The 12,888-nt window shown below is 36.3% G+C and overlaps 1 protein-coding gene across 1 annotated transcript in view; it reads right to left on the reverse strand.

The window, feature by feature from the left end:
- Positions 1 to 12,888, reverse strand: part of GNAQ (G protein subunit alpha q) — a 288,442-nt gene that overhangs the window by 52,939 nt on the left and 222,615 nt on the right. Inside the window, exon 5 of the mRNA XM_065879190.1 lies at positions 12,185 to 12,314. Coding sequence (XP_065735262.1) covers positions 12,185 to 12,314 — 130 coding nt within the window. The remainder of the gene's footprint in view (positions 1 to 12,184; positions 12,315 to 12,888) is intronic.

Below are 12,888 nucleotides of genomic sequence, written 5' to 3' on the forward strand. Positions count from 1 at the left end.
CAAATTAAAATAAAGAAATATCTCTACATACCAATGAAAAGGGCCCAAATCTGGAACACTGACAACACCAAATGCTGGGGAGGATGTGCAGCAACAGTTTTCATTCAGTGCTGGTGGGAGTGCAAAAATGGTACAGCCACTTTGGAAGCCAGTTTGGTAGTTTTTTACAAAACTTAACGCCCTCTTATCATATGATCCAGCAATTGCACTTGTTGGTATTTGTCGAAAGGAGTGGATAACTTATGTACACACAAAAACCTGGACATGGATGTTGATAGCAGCCTTATTCATAATTGCCAAAACTTGGAAGCAACCAAGATATCCTACTGTAGGTGAACAGAATAATACACTGCGGTACATCCAGACAATGGAGTATTACTCAGCACTAAAAGGAAATGAGCTATCAAGACATAAAAGGACACGGAGGAACCTTAAATGCATGTTAATAAGTGAAAGAAGCCAATATGAAAAGTCTACATTCTGTATAATTCCAACGTAGGACATTTGGAAAATGTAAAACCCATGATACCACAATGGTGAATACATGTCATTATACATTTTTCAAAATCCATACACTACACAACAGAAAGAGTGAACCTTAAAGTAAACTAAACTATGGACTTTGAGTGATAATCAAGTGTCAAGGTAGGTTCACTGATTGTAACAAATGTACCAGATGTAACAAACCCCTTGTTAGGATGACGATAATCGGAGAAGCTACACACGCATGGGGGAAATTGCTGTACTTTTCGCTCAATTTTGCTGTGAACCTAAAACTGCTCTAAAAAAATTAAGTCTCTTTATATATAAAAAACAATTAGACTCCCTAAATATCCCTTCCCCCCACCGTTCCCCCCTGGTAACCATAGGTTTGTTCTCTAAGTCTGTGAGTCTGTTTCTGTTTTGTAAATAAGTTCATTTGTATTATTTTTTTTTAGATTCCGCATATAAGCGATATCATACTTCTGACTTACTTCACTCCGTATGACAATCTCTAGGTCCATCCATGTTGCTGCAAATGGCATTATTTCATTCTTTTTAATGGCTGAGTAATATTCCATTGTATATATGTACCACATCTTCTTTATCCATTCCTTTGTTGATGGACATTTAGGTTGCTTCCATGTCTTGGCCATTGTAAACAGTGCTGCAATGAACACTGGTGTGCATGTATCCTTTTGAACCATGTTTTTCTCCAGATATATATATATAGTTAGGGAGTTTGGAACTGACATGTACACACTGCTATATTTAAAATGGATAACCAACAAGGACCTACTGTATAGCACAGGGAACTCTGCTCAATATTACGTAACAATCTAAAAGTGAAAGGAATTTGAAAAAGAATAAAAAACAAACAAATCAAAAAAAAAAAACCCAATTAGATAGTAGTGATTTTGTCCAATTCAGTGAATATACTAAAATCCACTGATGTGCACACTTTAAGAGGGTGAATTCGATATTTTATGAATTAAATCTCAATAGGTTGTTTAATCTCTTCTACTATTTTTCAATTGAATCTTTTCTACTTCCTGTATGGCTGGACTCTGCTTCTGAAATACTCTTTCCTTCCCAAGTGAGTCACCCATTCAGCAAGTCTCCCACAAGTGTGTATAGTCTGTCCACTGCTGCCCTCACCCTGCTGCCCTCACCCAGTTTGCTGCTACCAACCGACTTCCTACTGCGCAGTCCCCATCTCTTATGAAAACACTGAGCCTCGTCTGTGGACTCACCCAGACTGAAAAAGCAGGACACTAGCACTTCTGGTTTGCTTCTTGCATAACTGCTTTATTTCAGCAAAGAACATTTCTGACGTAAGAAAAAAATCTTGATGACAAAAAGAATAATTCAACAGGAATAGGCGAAAAGTTCAAACTTATAATGTATATAATAATGAAGTCTCAAAATATAAGTGTGGAATTTAAAATATAGGCAAGTTTACAACCAAAGTGGGATATTAAATAAAAACAAAAAAAACAGACAAACAAAAAAACACCTCAGTCAGTGAGGGGAAAAAAAACCCCTACACACTGTTTTTCAGATGGCTTTATTTTTTTCACCCCCAAAAGTGAGAGGACATTTTTTTCGTTTTTTTCAGGGATTCATTTCTGTATACAAAATATTTTTATAACACAGGACTGTATATCATATATCAACTGACTCTGCCAATGTATGCAATTTTTACTTTACAGGTATATTTTTACTCTATTTATCTAAAAGAAATATATACCTTAAAATAAAAGTTTAATTTAAATTAAATTTAAATATTTAAAAATTTTCCAACGTTCCCAAATTACATAAATGGGTAGTTGCTCTCCAAGTGATTTCAGTATCAAAGAAAAATCACATGCTAGTGGTTAATTATTTATGTTTATAATGTTAAAATGCTGGTGTTAATATTAGCATTTAATTTTTATATGCATTTAGAGTAAACAAAATAAAGGTGAAACTACGCAAGTAACAATTCAAAACCAAAAAATTTATAGCAAATGTCATGTTAAAATGTCCATTTCCAAAATACAAATGTTTATGCACTACAATTGGGAGGAAAAATTCCTTAAGGAGGACATGTAAAGGACAAAGTTTAAAAGACCAATAAACTGAGCCACACCAAAACGCACCATTTAAGGCAGTAAAAAGCAAGTCACAGCGTAGCAGAAGTTCTTTGCAATATAGATAACATACGAAGAGCTTGAATCAAGAATATAAAAAGGACTCTATGGGAACTTCCCTGGTGGTATAGTGGTTAAGAATCCACCTGCCAACGCAGGGGACACGGGTTCAAGCACTGGTCTGGGAAGATCTCACGTGCCTTGGGGCAACTAAGCCCCTGCTCCACAACTACTGAGCCTGCGCTCTAGAGCCTCCAAGCCACAGCTACTAAGCCCGTGTGCCTAGAGCCCGTACTCCGCAACAAGAAAAGCCACTGCAATGAGAAGCCGGAGCACCGCAACGAAGAGTAGCCCCTGCTCACAGCAACGAAGACTCAACGCATCCAAAAATAAATTAAAAATTCAAAAAAACCCATAACTGATTTCTTTAAAAAAAAAAGGACTCTATGTTAATAATGTTTTTCCAAAAAGTCAGATCAATAGAATCAAATAGGCACTTCAAAAAGAGGACACCCAATGGTAAAGAAATATATAAAGAACTCAGTCTCATTATAATCAGGGAAATGCAAATTGACACCACAGTGAGATGCTACTACACACCCATTATAATGATTAAAATTGAAAAGCTGACCATATCTTTGTTAGCAAGGATATTGGTCAACAGGAACACACATGTACTGTTGGTGGAAGTGTAAACTGTTTTCAAAGTTCAAACTGGTAGTGTAGTCGGTTGAATGGTGACCCCCTCAAAAGATATGTCTATGCCATAACCCTAGAACCTGTGAATGCAACCTTATTTGGAAAAAGTCTTTGCAGATGTAATTAAGTTAAGGATTTTTAGATGAGATCATTCTGGATTATCTACTGGGCCCTACATCCAATGACAGGAGTCCTTTTAAGAGACAGCGGAGAAACACAGACAAGAAGGCCATGTGAAGACAGAGACAGAGACTGGAGCTATGTAACCAGAAGGAATGCCCACAGTCACCAGAAGCTGGATGAGAAAAAGAAGGGATCCTCCCCCCTATAGCCTTCAGAGGGATTTCAGCCCTGCTGATACCTTGGACTTCTAACCTCCAGAATTATGAGCCAATAAATGTCTGTGGTCGTAACCCACCAAATTTATGGTGATCTGTTACAGCAGCCCTAGAAAATGAATATAGGCAGTATCTAGTACAGTTGAACATATACATTCCCTGTGAACTCTAATCAGGAGAAAATCAGGCACATATAAGGCAAAAAACATGAAAAGAATATTCATATCAGCATTATTCATAAGAGTCCCGAAGAGAAAACCACTCAGATGTCCATCAAAAATAGGATGGAAAAATAAATTGTTGTATATTCATTTAATTGAATAATATAAAGTAATAAAAATGAAAAACTGAAGCTACACAACATGGATTTATCTAATAAACTTATTCTGAACACAAGAAGGTAACACAAAAGAATTCATTCACTTTCACTTATATGAAGTTCAAAATACGCAAAATTAATCTACGGTGTTAGAAGTCAAAATAGTACCCTTGGGGAAGAGGAAACGGGGTGGTTTTAATAGACATAATGCTAGAACCTTGCACCCCAAAATTTGAAATCACAATTTTAAGTGCATGTGGAACATTTATAAAAATTGACCACTTCAATGACAAAAGCCATGTCCTAAACAATAAATGGTGACATTTATGGATGGTAACATTCAATACTGTAAAGTTGAGAAACCAACCTCAAATTTACCTATACATTTATTAAAATTCCAATCAAATTTGTGTTTTGGTATTTGATAGGCTGATCTTAAAATTCAAATGAAAGACTAAAAAACCAAGAATAGCCAAGAAAATTCTGAAGAGCAACAAGGTAGGTAGACTTGATACTCTAGATATCTTAACTGTTGATCTGATAACTTTTATATTGCTACAGGAGTAGTAAATACATCAATCAAACAGAGGGCCCAGAGAAAAGACCCATGTGTGTAATAAAACTTGACTCACATCTCAAGTGTCATTAATATTGATGGGAAGAAGGACTACCAGATGAGCTAACAAAATAAAAAAATACATCTGCTTAAAGTCCTTGGAGTGCTAAACAGTAGTGAAGAAATACCAGGGCAGAATTTGGGGAAGGACAAGTCTGGAGAAGTGAGTCCAGGCTTTGGGGCCACTTTCCCATGGAGGTATTTGCTGATTCTGGAGATGGCAGCTGAGAGGCCTGAGGGGATGAGGCTCTAGTAAACCATAACTGCTTTGTCCTAGGCTGTGCACTGGGAGTGAGGGTATGCCCAAGGAAACAGGCACCTGCAGCTCAGCTCTCTAGCCACCGAAAGGGCTAACATGAAAAAGACTGACAATACCAAGGGTTGGCAAAGATGGGAAGTGACAGGAACTTTCTGACATGGCTGGCAGGACTGTAAATTGGTTCACTCACTTTGGAAAATACTTTCACCTTATCTACTAAAGTTGAAGATATGTATTCCCTATGTGCCTGCAATTCTACTCCTAGGTATATAGCCAACAGAAATGTAAAGCCAGGTACATCAAGGGACCTTTACATGAATATTCGCGGAAACGTTATTTGTAATATTCCCATACTGGAAATACATGAAAAGTCTATACTTAGTAAAATGGATAAACAAATTGTGGTATTTTTAGGCAACAGAATACTATATGGCAATGTAAATGAATGAGTTATGTAAAATATATATACCTTACAAACATAACACTGAGCAAAAGAAGCCAGACACCAAGGTTTATATAAAGAGCATACTGCTTTTAAAGGTCAAAAAACACACTATTTGATTCCCTTTGTGTAACAGTTAAACACTAGTAAAAACTATAGTGTTCAGGAATGCATAGTTAAGCATTAAAACTAAAGAGAGAAGCAAAGAAGTGATTACCTTACAGAACTGTGGTTATCTGCTGGGGGAGGGGCACTAGCAGGGCTTCAGTGGTCTTCCAATGTTCTATTTCTTGACAGGGGTTTTGGACGCCCAGATGCTTTGTGATAAACCAATGCTCTGCAGGTTTTTTGTATTTGTGTACTTTTCATATATCTTTCATAATTAAAAAGGTAAGAAAACAGCAGTGGAGATGGATGACGGATTTATTATTCAATACACGGTATTGGATCAACTGAACAGAAATATGGCAAGAATATATTAAATCTTTACTTCCTATCACACACAGAAATCAATTACAGGTGTATAAAAAAACCTAGGAAAAGCAAAAACCTTGTAAGTTTTAATAGAAAATATGGGATGGATCTTCATATTCTATGGAATAAAAGTAATTCCTGAAGAAAATACAATAATACAACCAATAAAGGTAATGAGTGAACTGACCACATTAAGATGAAAACTCTTCTATAAGATAAAGTGAAAAGACAAACCACACACCAATAAGTTCTATATGTATAACCAGCAAACAGTAATAACCAGACTACTTAAAACTGCGTATGTATCAAGTGAAAAAAGAGACAACTCCACTGGGGATTGGGGTGAGGGAGAGAACAGGCAAGGGTAGGAAAAGGTGATCCATATTACAAACAACCTGGCTGGCTGAGATGAAACATGGTAGGGCATATTCACATAATGGAATGAGACGGCGATCTAAATAAATGAATTAGAGCCATGTGTTGCAACATGAAAAAAATCTCTAAAACAATGTTGAATTAAAAGGACAAAATGCAAAATAAAATCATTTTATAATAATAAAATTTATAATCATGCATACTATTTAAAATCCAACATTACATATTCCTTATCAACACATATGTATATAGTAAAAACATGAAAAAAATACGCTTAGGAATGATAAATGTTAACTTGAGGCCAGTGGCTTCTTCTGGGGAGGGAGAGAAAGGAATCAGGGAAGTTTACACAAGGACTTTGATTGTATCTATACCATTTTATTTCTGTGAAAATAAAGATTTAAAGCAAATATGTCAAAAATTTCAAGTTCTCTATAATTTTATAGTCTCCTGTATCACTGAAATAAAAACAAAGGTAAACAAAATCCACTTCCCTAGCTATTCTCAGTTTTATTCTTACATCAAGCTGCGGCTAAGTTTAGACCCCACGTTACTGGCCCATCACAAACTTTGATACTATGGTACCAACTTACACTGAAGGAAGCTTAAGAAACAGGCCTCGTGATTCTGATATTTGGCTTCCTGGAGGGGAACCATCATGGATATAACTTACTACCTCCTGCAGCATCTCTGTACAAAGTTAGGGAATAGTCACTTGGAGGGCCCAGTACCAGGAGAAGCTTTTTCTTTTTATATAGACACAGTGAATCTTGTAACAGACCATGGTTACTTCCTTTTATTGGTTGCTAAGAGACACTTGACTAAATCTATGGACTACCACTAGGAAAGGTACCTGATTTGTATTTTAATTCTTCATCTCACTCTCCAATCCTTACTGTCCTTTCATCCAGATTTTTCAGGTGATTTATTTTATCCTACTGTGTGTATGTGATTATGTACACACACACACACACAGAGGCATGTAATATAAAGGAAAAATCTGATAGATTTCTATTATATTAAAATTTAAAACTTCTGTAGATCAAAAGGCACCATTAAGAGAATAAATGGCAAGCTACAAAGTGGAAGAAGATGTTTGCAGTACACATGACAAAAGGTTCACATCCAAGAGTGTAAGGAACTCCCACAAATCAGTAAAAAAAAAGATGGAAAATTCAAAAGAAAAATGGACAAAGTTGGTAAACAGCAGAGCTAAAGTTCCAGCCTGAAGTCTTATTTCATTTTACTTAAAAAAATTATCATTTCACGTATTTGTAATGCCATCACCTAGCAACAATGACAATCACGCTTTACACTTTGGTCCTGGTAGAAAATCTTCCGTTTTCTTTTTTTTTTTTTTGGGGGGGGGGAGGTGGGTGTGCCAATAACCTTCCCTGTAACAAGTGTATATATGTAATTTGTTGTGTTTACAGAAATCAGATTATACCAAATATACTACTTTGCAATCTTTTTCATATAATTCATCTTCAAAAAAAAACTATTGCATAGATTACACTAATATGGGTTCCATATAGTCTTTAAAAGACTTCCAATATACATTCACACAAAAGGTGTCCCTGTGTGTCTGCTTCCCCACACGCTTACCAGCACTAAGTGCAGGTCTCTGGTTCAGACTCATAAATGGTGATCAGAATACTTCCTTCTGGCTTCCTTCAAGCATTGAGAACAAAGCAATTAAGGAGGAGTAAAATAATGAGCAAACAGAAATGCCAGCTAATGAAAAGGGTGTGGAAAGGAGTTTAGAAAAGAAACAGTGGCTGAAAACAAACAAAGGAATGAGCAAATGGGAAAGGGGTTAAATATAAAAAAAGTAGGGCGCCTTTCAGGAATATTCTTGTTAATCAGGCCACGACTCTGAGTCGTACACTAAAGACTGAGGGGCAAGATGTAGTTTCTGATTTCATAATTTGATTAAGAGTCAATAAAGGAGGGCTAGAACCAATCCCACTGAGACCGGATATCTTAACCTAAGCTCGCTCTTTTGGAGTTCAAATTTCTTCTCCTCAATTTTTAGTCAGTTTCCTCCCCCTAGAGCTGAATTTTATCTGGAGAAAAAATTCCCAAACTTCACTTGAAGTTTTTAGAGCAGAACAAAGTACATGTTTCACACTTTTAAAGAAAATGTTCAGACTCTGGTTGCAGCTGAATAACTTCAAAATGGCTTCATTTTAAAACTTAGTAGAGGAGAAATATCTGAAGGAAATACGTATTTTAGATTATTTGTTTTAATCTAGTTTAATTACTGGTAAAGGATCTCTGGCTGGTCTCATGTGAGTATAACAAGAGTTTAGAGGTGGAGAAGAGGGGTTTCAACTCCTGCAAGGTCAGGATTTTCATTCTACCTCTATGTTCTTCGCCACCTTTAACAGTTCCTCTTGCTTTTCCTCTCAGTTTATCCCTAACTTCTGGAAGACACTGTGAAGCAGGGGAAAGAAAGCTGGTCTAGAAGGGGAGGAATGGGGGCCCTGAGTGACCTGGGCCATGGGCCTTAATCTCTCCATTCTTGTATCCTCAGCAAACCTGATCTTCTCACTTCACGGGAGGTCAGCTGGTGAGATTCAAATAAGTAATGGTTTAAGCAAGTTTTGAATAGGCATAAAGCACTAAGGTATTATAAATGTCTACTCTCTCCTTTTATTATTCTTTTTTAAATCAATTGAGTAACTCCAAGAATCAGATTTGAAGGATAAATGTTTATGGGAATCCATCTTGGTTCAAAGGAGGACCTGGGGTACAGGGAACTATCTCGATATTTTAATAAAACTAAAACCTAATTGCTTGTGACCATTTCAAAAGAATTAAGGTAAGTTACAAGCATACATTCAAAAAGGAAACATCGGAGAAAAGGGGCCTAAGTCTTTGGGATTCTATAAAAAGCTTGGTCTGTAAGACAGTTCCTGAGTCAATATCTGAGAAACAAGTCTGTATTAGTGCTCAGATACTCATGTAACAGAGAACCACAAAAAACAAGGACTAAAAAAGACAGAATCTGGATACACACTGATGAGCTGAAATATGTTATGTGAATGCCTTATTGTGTGCTCTGGCTCTCAGGGGTACTGAAATAATGTACGCGTGAAAGAATTACAGCAGAGTAACTGGCTCCGTGCTGGTGTGCTATCAAAGGGAAACCAAGACAGCACCGAAGGAATATGTAAATCAACACAGCTCTACAACCCTGATTATGCTCACCCACTATTTGATAACATATTTCCTTCTTTGGAGGAAAAAAAATAAAGAAAGAAATTCATTCCCCAAACTCTTGGGAGGCTGAGAATCTAGACAGACAAAAGCACATCTACATAAAAATTTTGAAGATTAATACATAATAAAAGCCAAAGCAATAATCTAAAATAAAATACTTCCCTTAGCTGCTTTTGCTTGTGGTCTGCAATGTATTTTCCACAGTTCCCCAAGATAAAAGGGAGACTGTCAGTATCCATTTCTAGGTTTTTCTCACGAATATATATCAAGGGAAGTACAACAAAGTCTGCTTTGGATTAAAGTTATGAACATCAGATTTCAAACCAAGAACAAAATGTTTTAGGAGTCTATTCCAGCTTTGTCTCACCAAATCCTGAAAATGTGGGGAAAGTAGAATTCTATAGTTCTGAGTTTTTTTAATGATTTAAGAAAGTAGAGAGGCAATGACATTTTCATATATTATTATAACAGGAAAAGAAAAAATAATGGACTACATCCTGACATTAAAAAATACTTTTGACAGTGTTTCCTAATTACCAGCAGGGATGACTATGGCTAACATGGATGAAGAAATTAATGAGCAGTATTTTTTTCTTATTATGTTTAAGATCATCTCCAGTACTATCATCAGGCTTGAGTGATACCTGCCTGATATCTGAAAAGAACACCATAAAATTACAAGGTAGGCTTTAAAAATATTCACAAGTGGTTAGGGAGTACTAATGAACAATAATAAGAGTTATTATTTTAATTTGTAGCATAAGGCATCACCACAGGAATCAAAGAAACTGATGTATTTTTAGATGTGTGTACTGCTTATACATTGAATGGCGAGTTACTGTGGAAACTTTCATTCTGTGGAAACTTTAACTGGATTTATGTGCTAGAATTAGCTGATGAGTTGCAAATTTTAAAGTGGTAAACTGATTAGCATTCAATCACAAAATATATTTCTTTATAAATAGAATGCCTTTATCGCACATAAAATGTGTATTGATAAACACTTGTTTTCCTCTAGCTATATGTAAACAGTGACATAAGAAATAAAATTATGCATGTGTCTTACAACTTCTGTGCAGTTGAAAATGTCTTAAATTTTATTTCACTGGACAGCAAACTGAAGAAAAGAAATGATGACCTTTATAACTAAGGCCTTCCTTCTCTCGGACTCTCTATTTTGACAAAAGCATCCCTCTTTTTTGAGGTCCTTTACGACAATGTTGATTTTTTTTTTCCATTTCTGTATCTCTTTAGATACCCTGGTATCCAGCACATAGTAGATGAGCGCTCAAAATATTTTTTGTCTTGATTCAACATTCAAAGAAATAAAAAATGTTGTCATATGCTTCCAAGATATGTAGTATGTTTAAAATACTATACCCAAAGATTAGGGAACAACTAACAGATATAAAAATAAAAATATGTATAGAGATGTCATAGCTCAAATTCTGATGGTAACTGCTTAACTCAAAGTGTGATAACTGATTCTCATATATCTTAGCATGCTTTTCAGGCACTTTGCATTACGGCTACAGAGGGCAAATGGCTGATAAACCTCATTGTTAAAAAGAAGTCCCTTAAATAGCAAGATATACATGAACAACAAAAAAAAGAACTTCTTTGATTGGTTCAAAAGCCCATATACTTGTAACCCAGGAAACATTTGAAATGCATGAATAGGTAACTCAGCTCTATATGGGATATTGGTTCATAACTCTTCATCAATCCTACATACAAAAAAAAAGCTATGTAGGACTTGATATGTATTTTAAGAGATATTAATACCTGCAGAAAAATAAAATATTTAAAAGGACCAAGAAGCCAGAATTCTTTTTTTTTTTTTTTTTTTTTTTTTTTGCGGTACGTGGGCCTCTCACTGTTGTGGCCTCTCCCATTGCGGAGCACAGGCTCCGGACGCGCAGGCCCAGCGGCCGTGGCTCACGGGCCCAGCCGCTCCGTGGCACGAACCCGCGCCCCCTGCATCGGCAGGCGGACTCCCAACCACTGTGCCACCAGGGAAGCCCCAGAATTCTTATGTACCAAAAAAACTGTACAAAATTAGAAGTACATTTTAATATGCCAGATCTTATTTTAATCAGCTATTGGGGATACTCACTTCCTTCTCTTTATTTTCTACCCTATTAGGAGGAAATTTAATATCTACTATTGGCATGTCAGTCTGCAAACTCTGCCTCTAACAGTATAACAATGGTGTCTTCTCCATTCTCCCAATACACACCGAACTCCAGATCAAAGTCACGGTTTTCTGTGCCCCTTAATTATCCTCCACAATCAACTCTGACTCACCATGGAGCCTTTATCGTCCTAAAAGTTATGCAGTAGCCTACAGAATTCTATAAGAGCAGAAAGGCCACATCACTAGGACACTTCTTGGCTCCAGAACAAACTGATTTAGAGCCCAGCTGCAAAGTCATTCACATTTGCCAAGAGAGGTTTTGAGTACTCTTTTCGACCCACCCCTCATACAAACAACAATTTAAACAAAATGAAAACACAACAAAACAGGCTGACTCACTCCAACACTCCCAACTCCATCCTGTAGGAAGAAGGCTATAAAATAATGTGACCATTAGCCTAGGGATTTCCTTGTTATTTTCATTTTCAGGGCCTCCGCATAGTGTTAAAAGTATCACGTAGGGTCCAATTAGACCTGAACACACAGACCTGCTCAAACATCTTCCTGTTCTGAGTATACCACGTGGTACCACAGGGTTATTTAAAAAAATTCCCAAATCAGTAGTTAAGAAAGTAATGAAGTCAGTTTACCCCATACCCTATCATTTATCCGTCCACAGAGCACTCACCTCATTGTCTGACTCGACGAGAACTTGATCGTATTCACTAAGCGCTACTAGAAACATGATAGAGGTGACATTTTCAAAGCAGTGTATCCATTTTCTTCTCTCTGACCTTTGGCCCCCTACATCGACCATTCTGCAAGGTTAATAATATTCATATTAATAGCACATAAAAAAATATCAATATAAATATAGCTTTACTTACAAACTTAGGAACCCTACTCTCTGAAGAGAATGGTCATCAAAACCAATCCAATTAACACTTATTGAACATCTACTAATTTTCTGTTACCTAACAATCAAAGTCAAGACATTCTGGGTAATAACTCATTGCAGTAATTAGAAAGTTACCTGATATACATAAAAATTATAATTTTGTAAAAAAAAAAAAAAAATCCTGTGCCAAGCCAAGGAAAAAGGCTGTTTTACTTAATCAAGCACAGAAGAGTCAGAAACAAAACGAGTTTTATTTGTGTTCAGCTCTAATGGCAAATACTGACTTCAGTTTCTTTTCCTATAAAATGAGAATGAAGATCCTCATGTATTTCTCAAGGAAGCTACTAGGAATGACTACGAATGCATTTAAAAGATGTAAGATGCTATGTATTTCAACATGGGTGTGTAATGCTTCAACTAACTGCAAACAAAACCTCACTGATCTTCATCAGGAAGGTAAGCTTTGGGGGCTGTTTTTTCTTTCCAGTATTGAC

Source organism: Phocoena phocoena, chromosome 6 (genome assembly GCF_963924675.1).
Source record: "Phocoena phocoena chromosome 6, mPhoPho1.1, whole genome shotgun sequence".
NCBI classification, from domain to species: domain Eukaryota; kingdom Metazoa; phylum Chordata; class Mammalia; order Artiodactyla; family Phocoenidae; genus Phocoena; species Phocoena phocoena.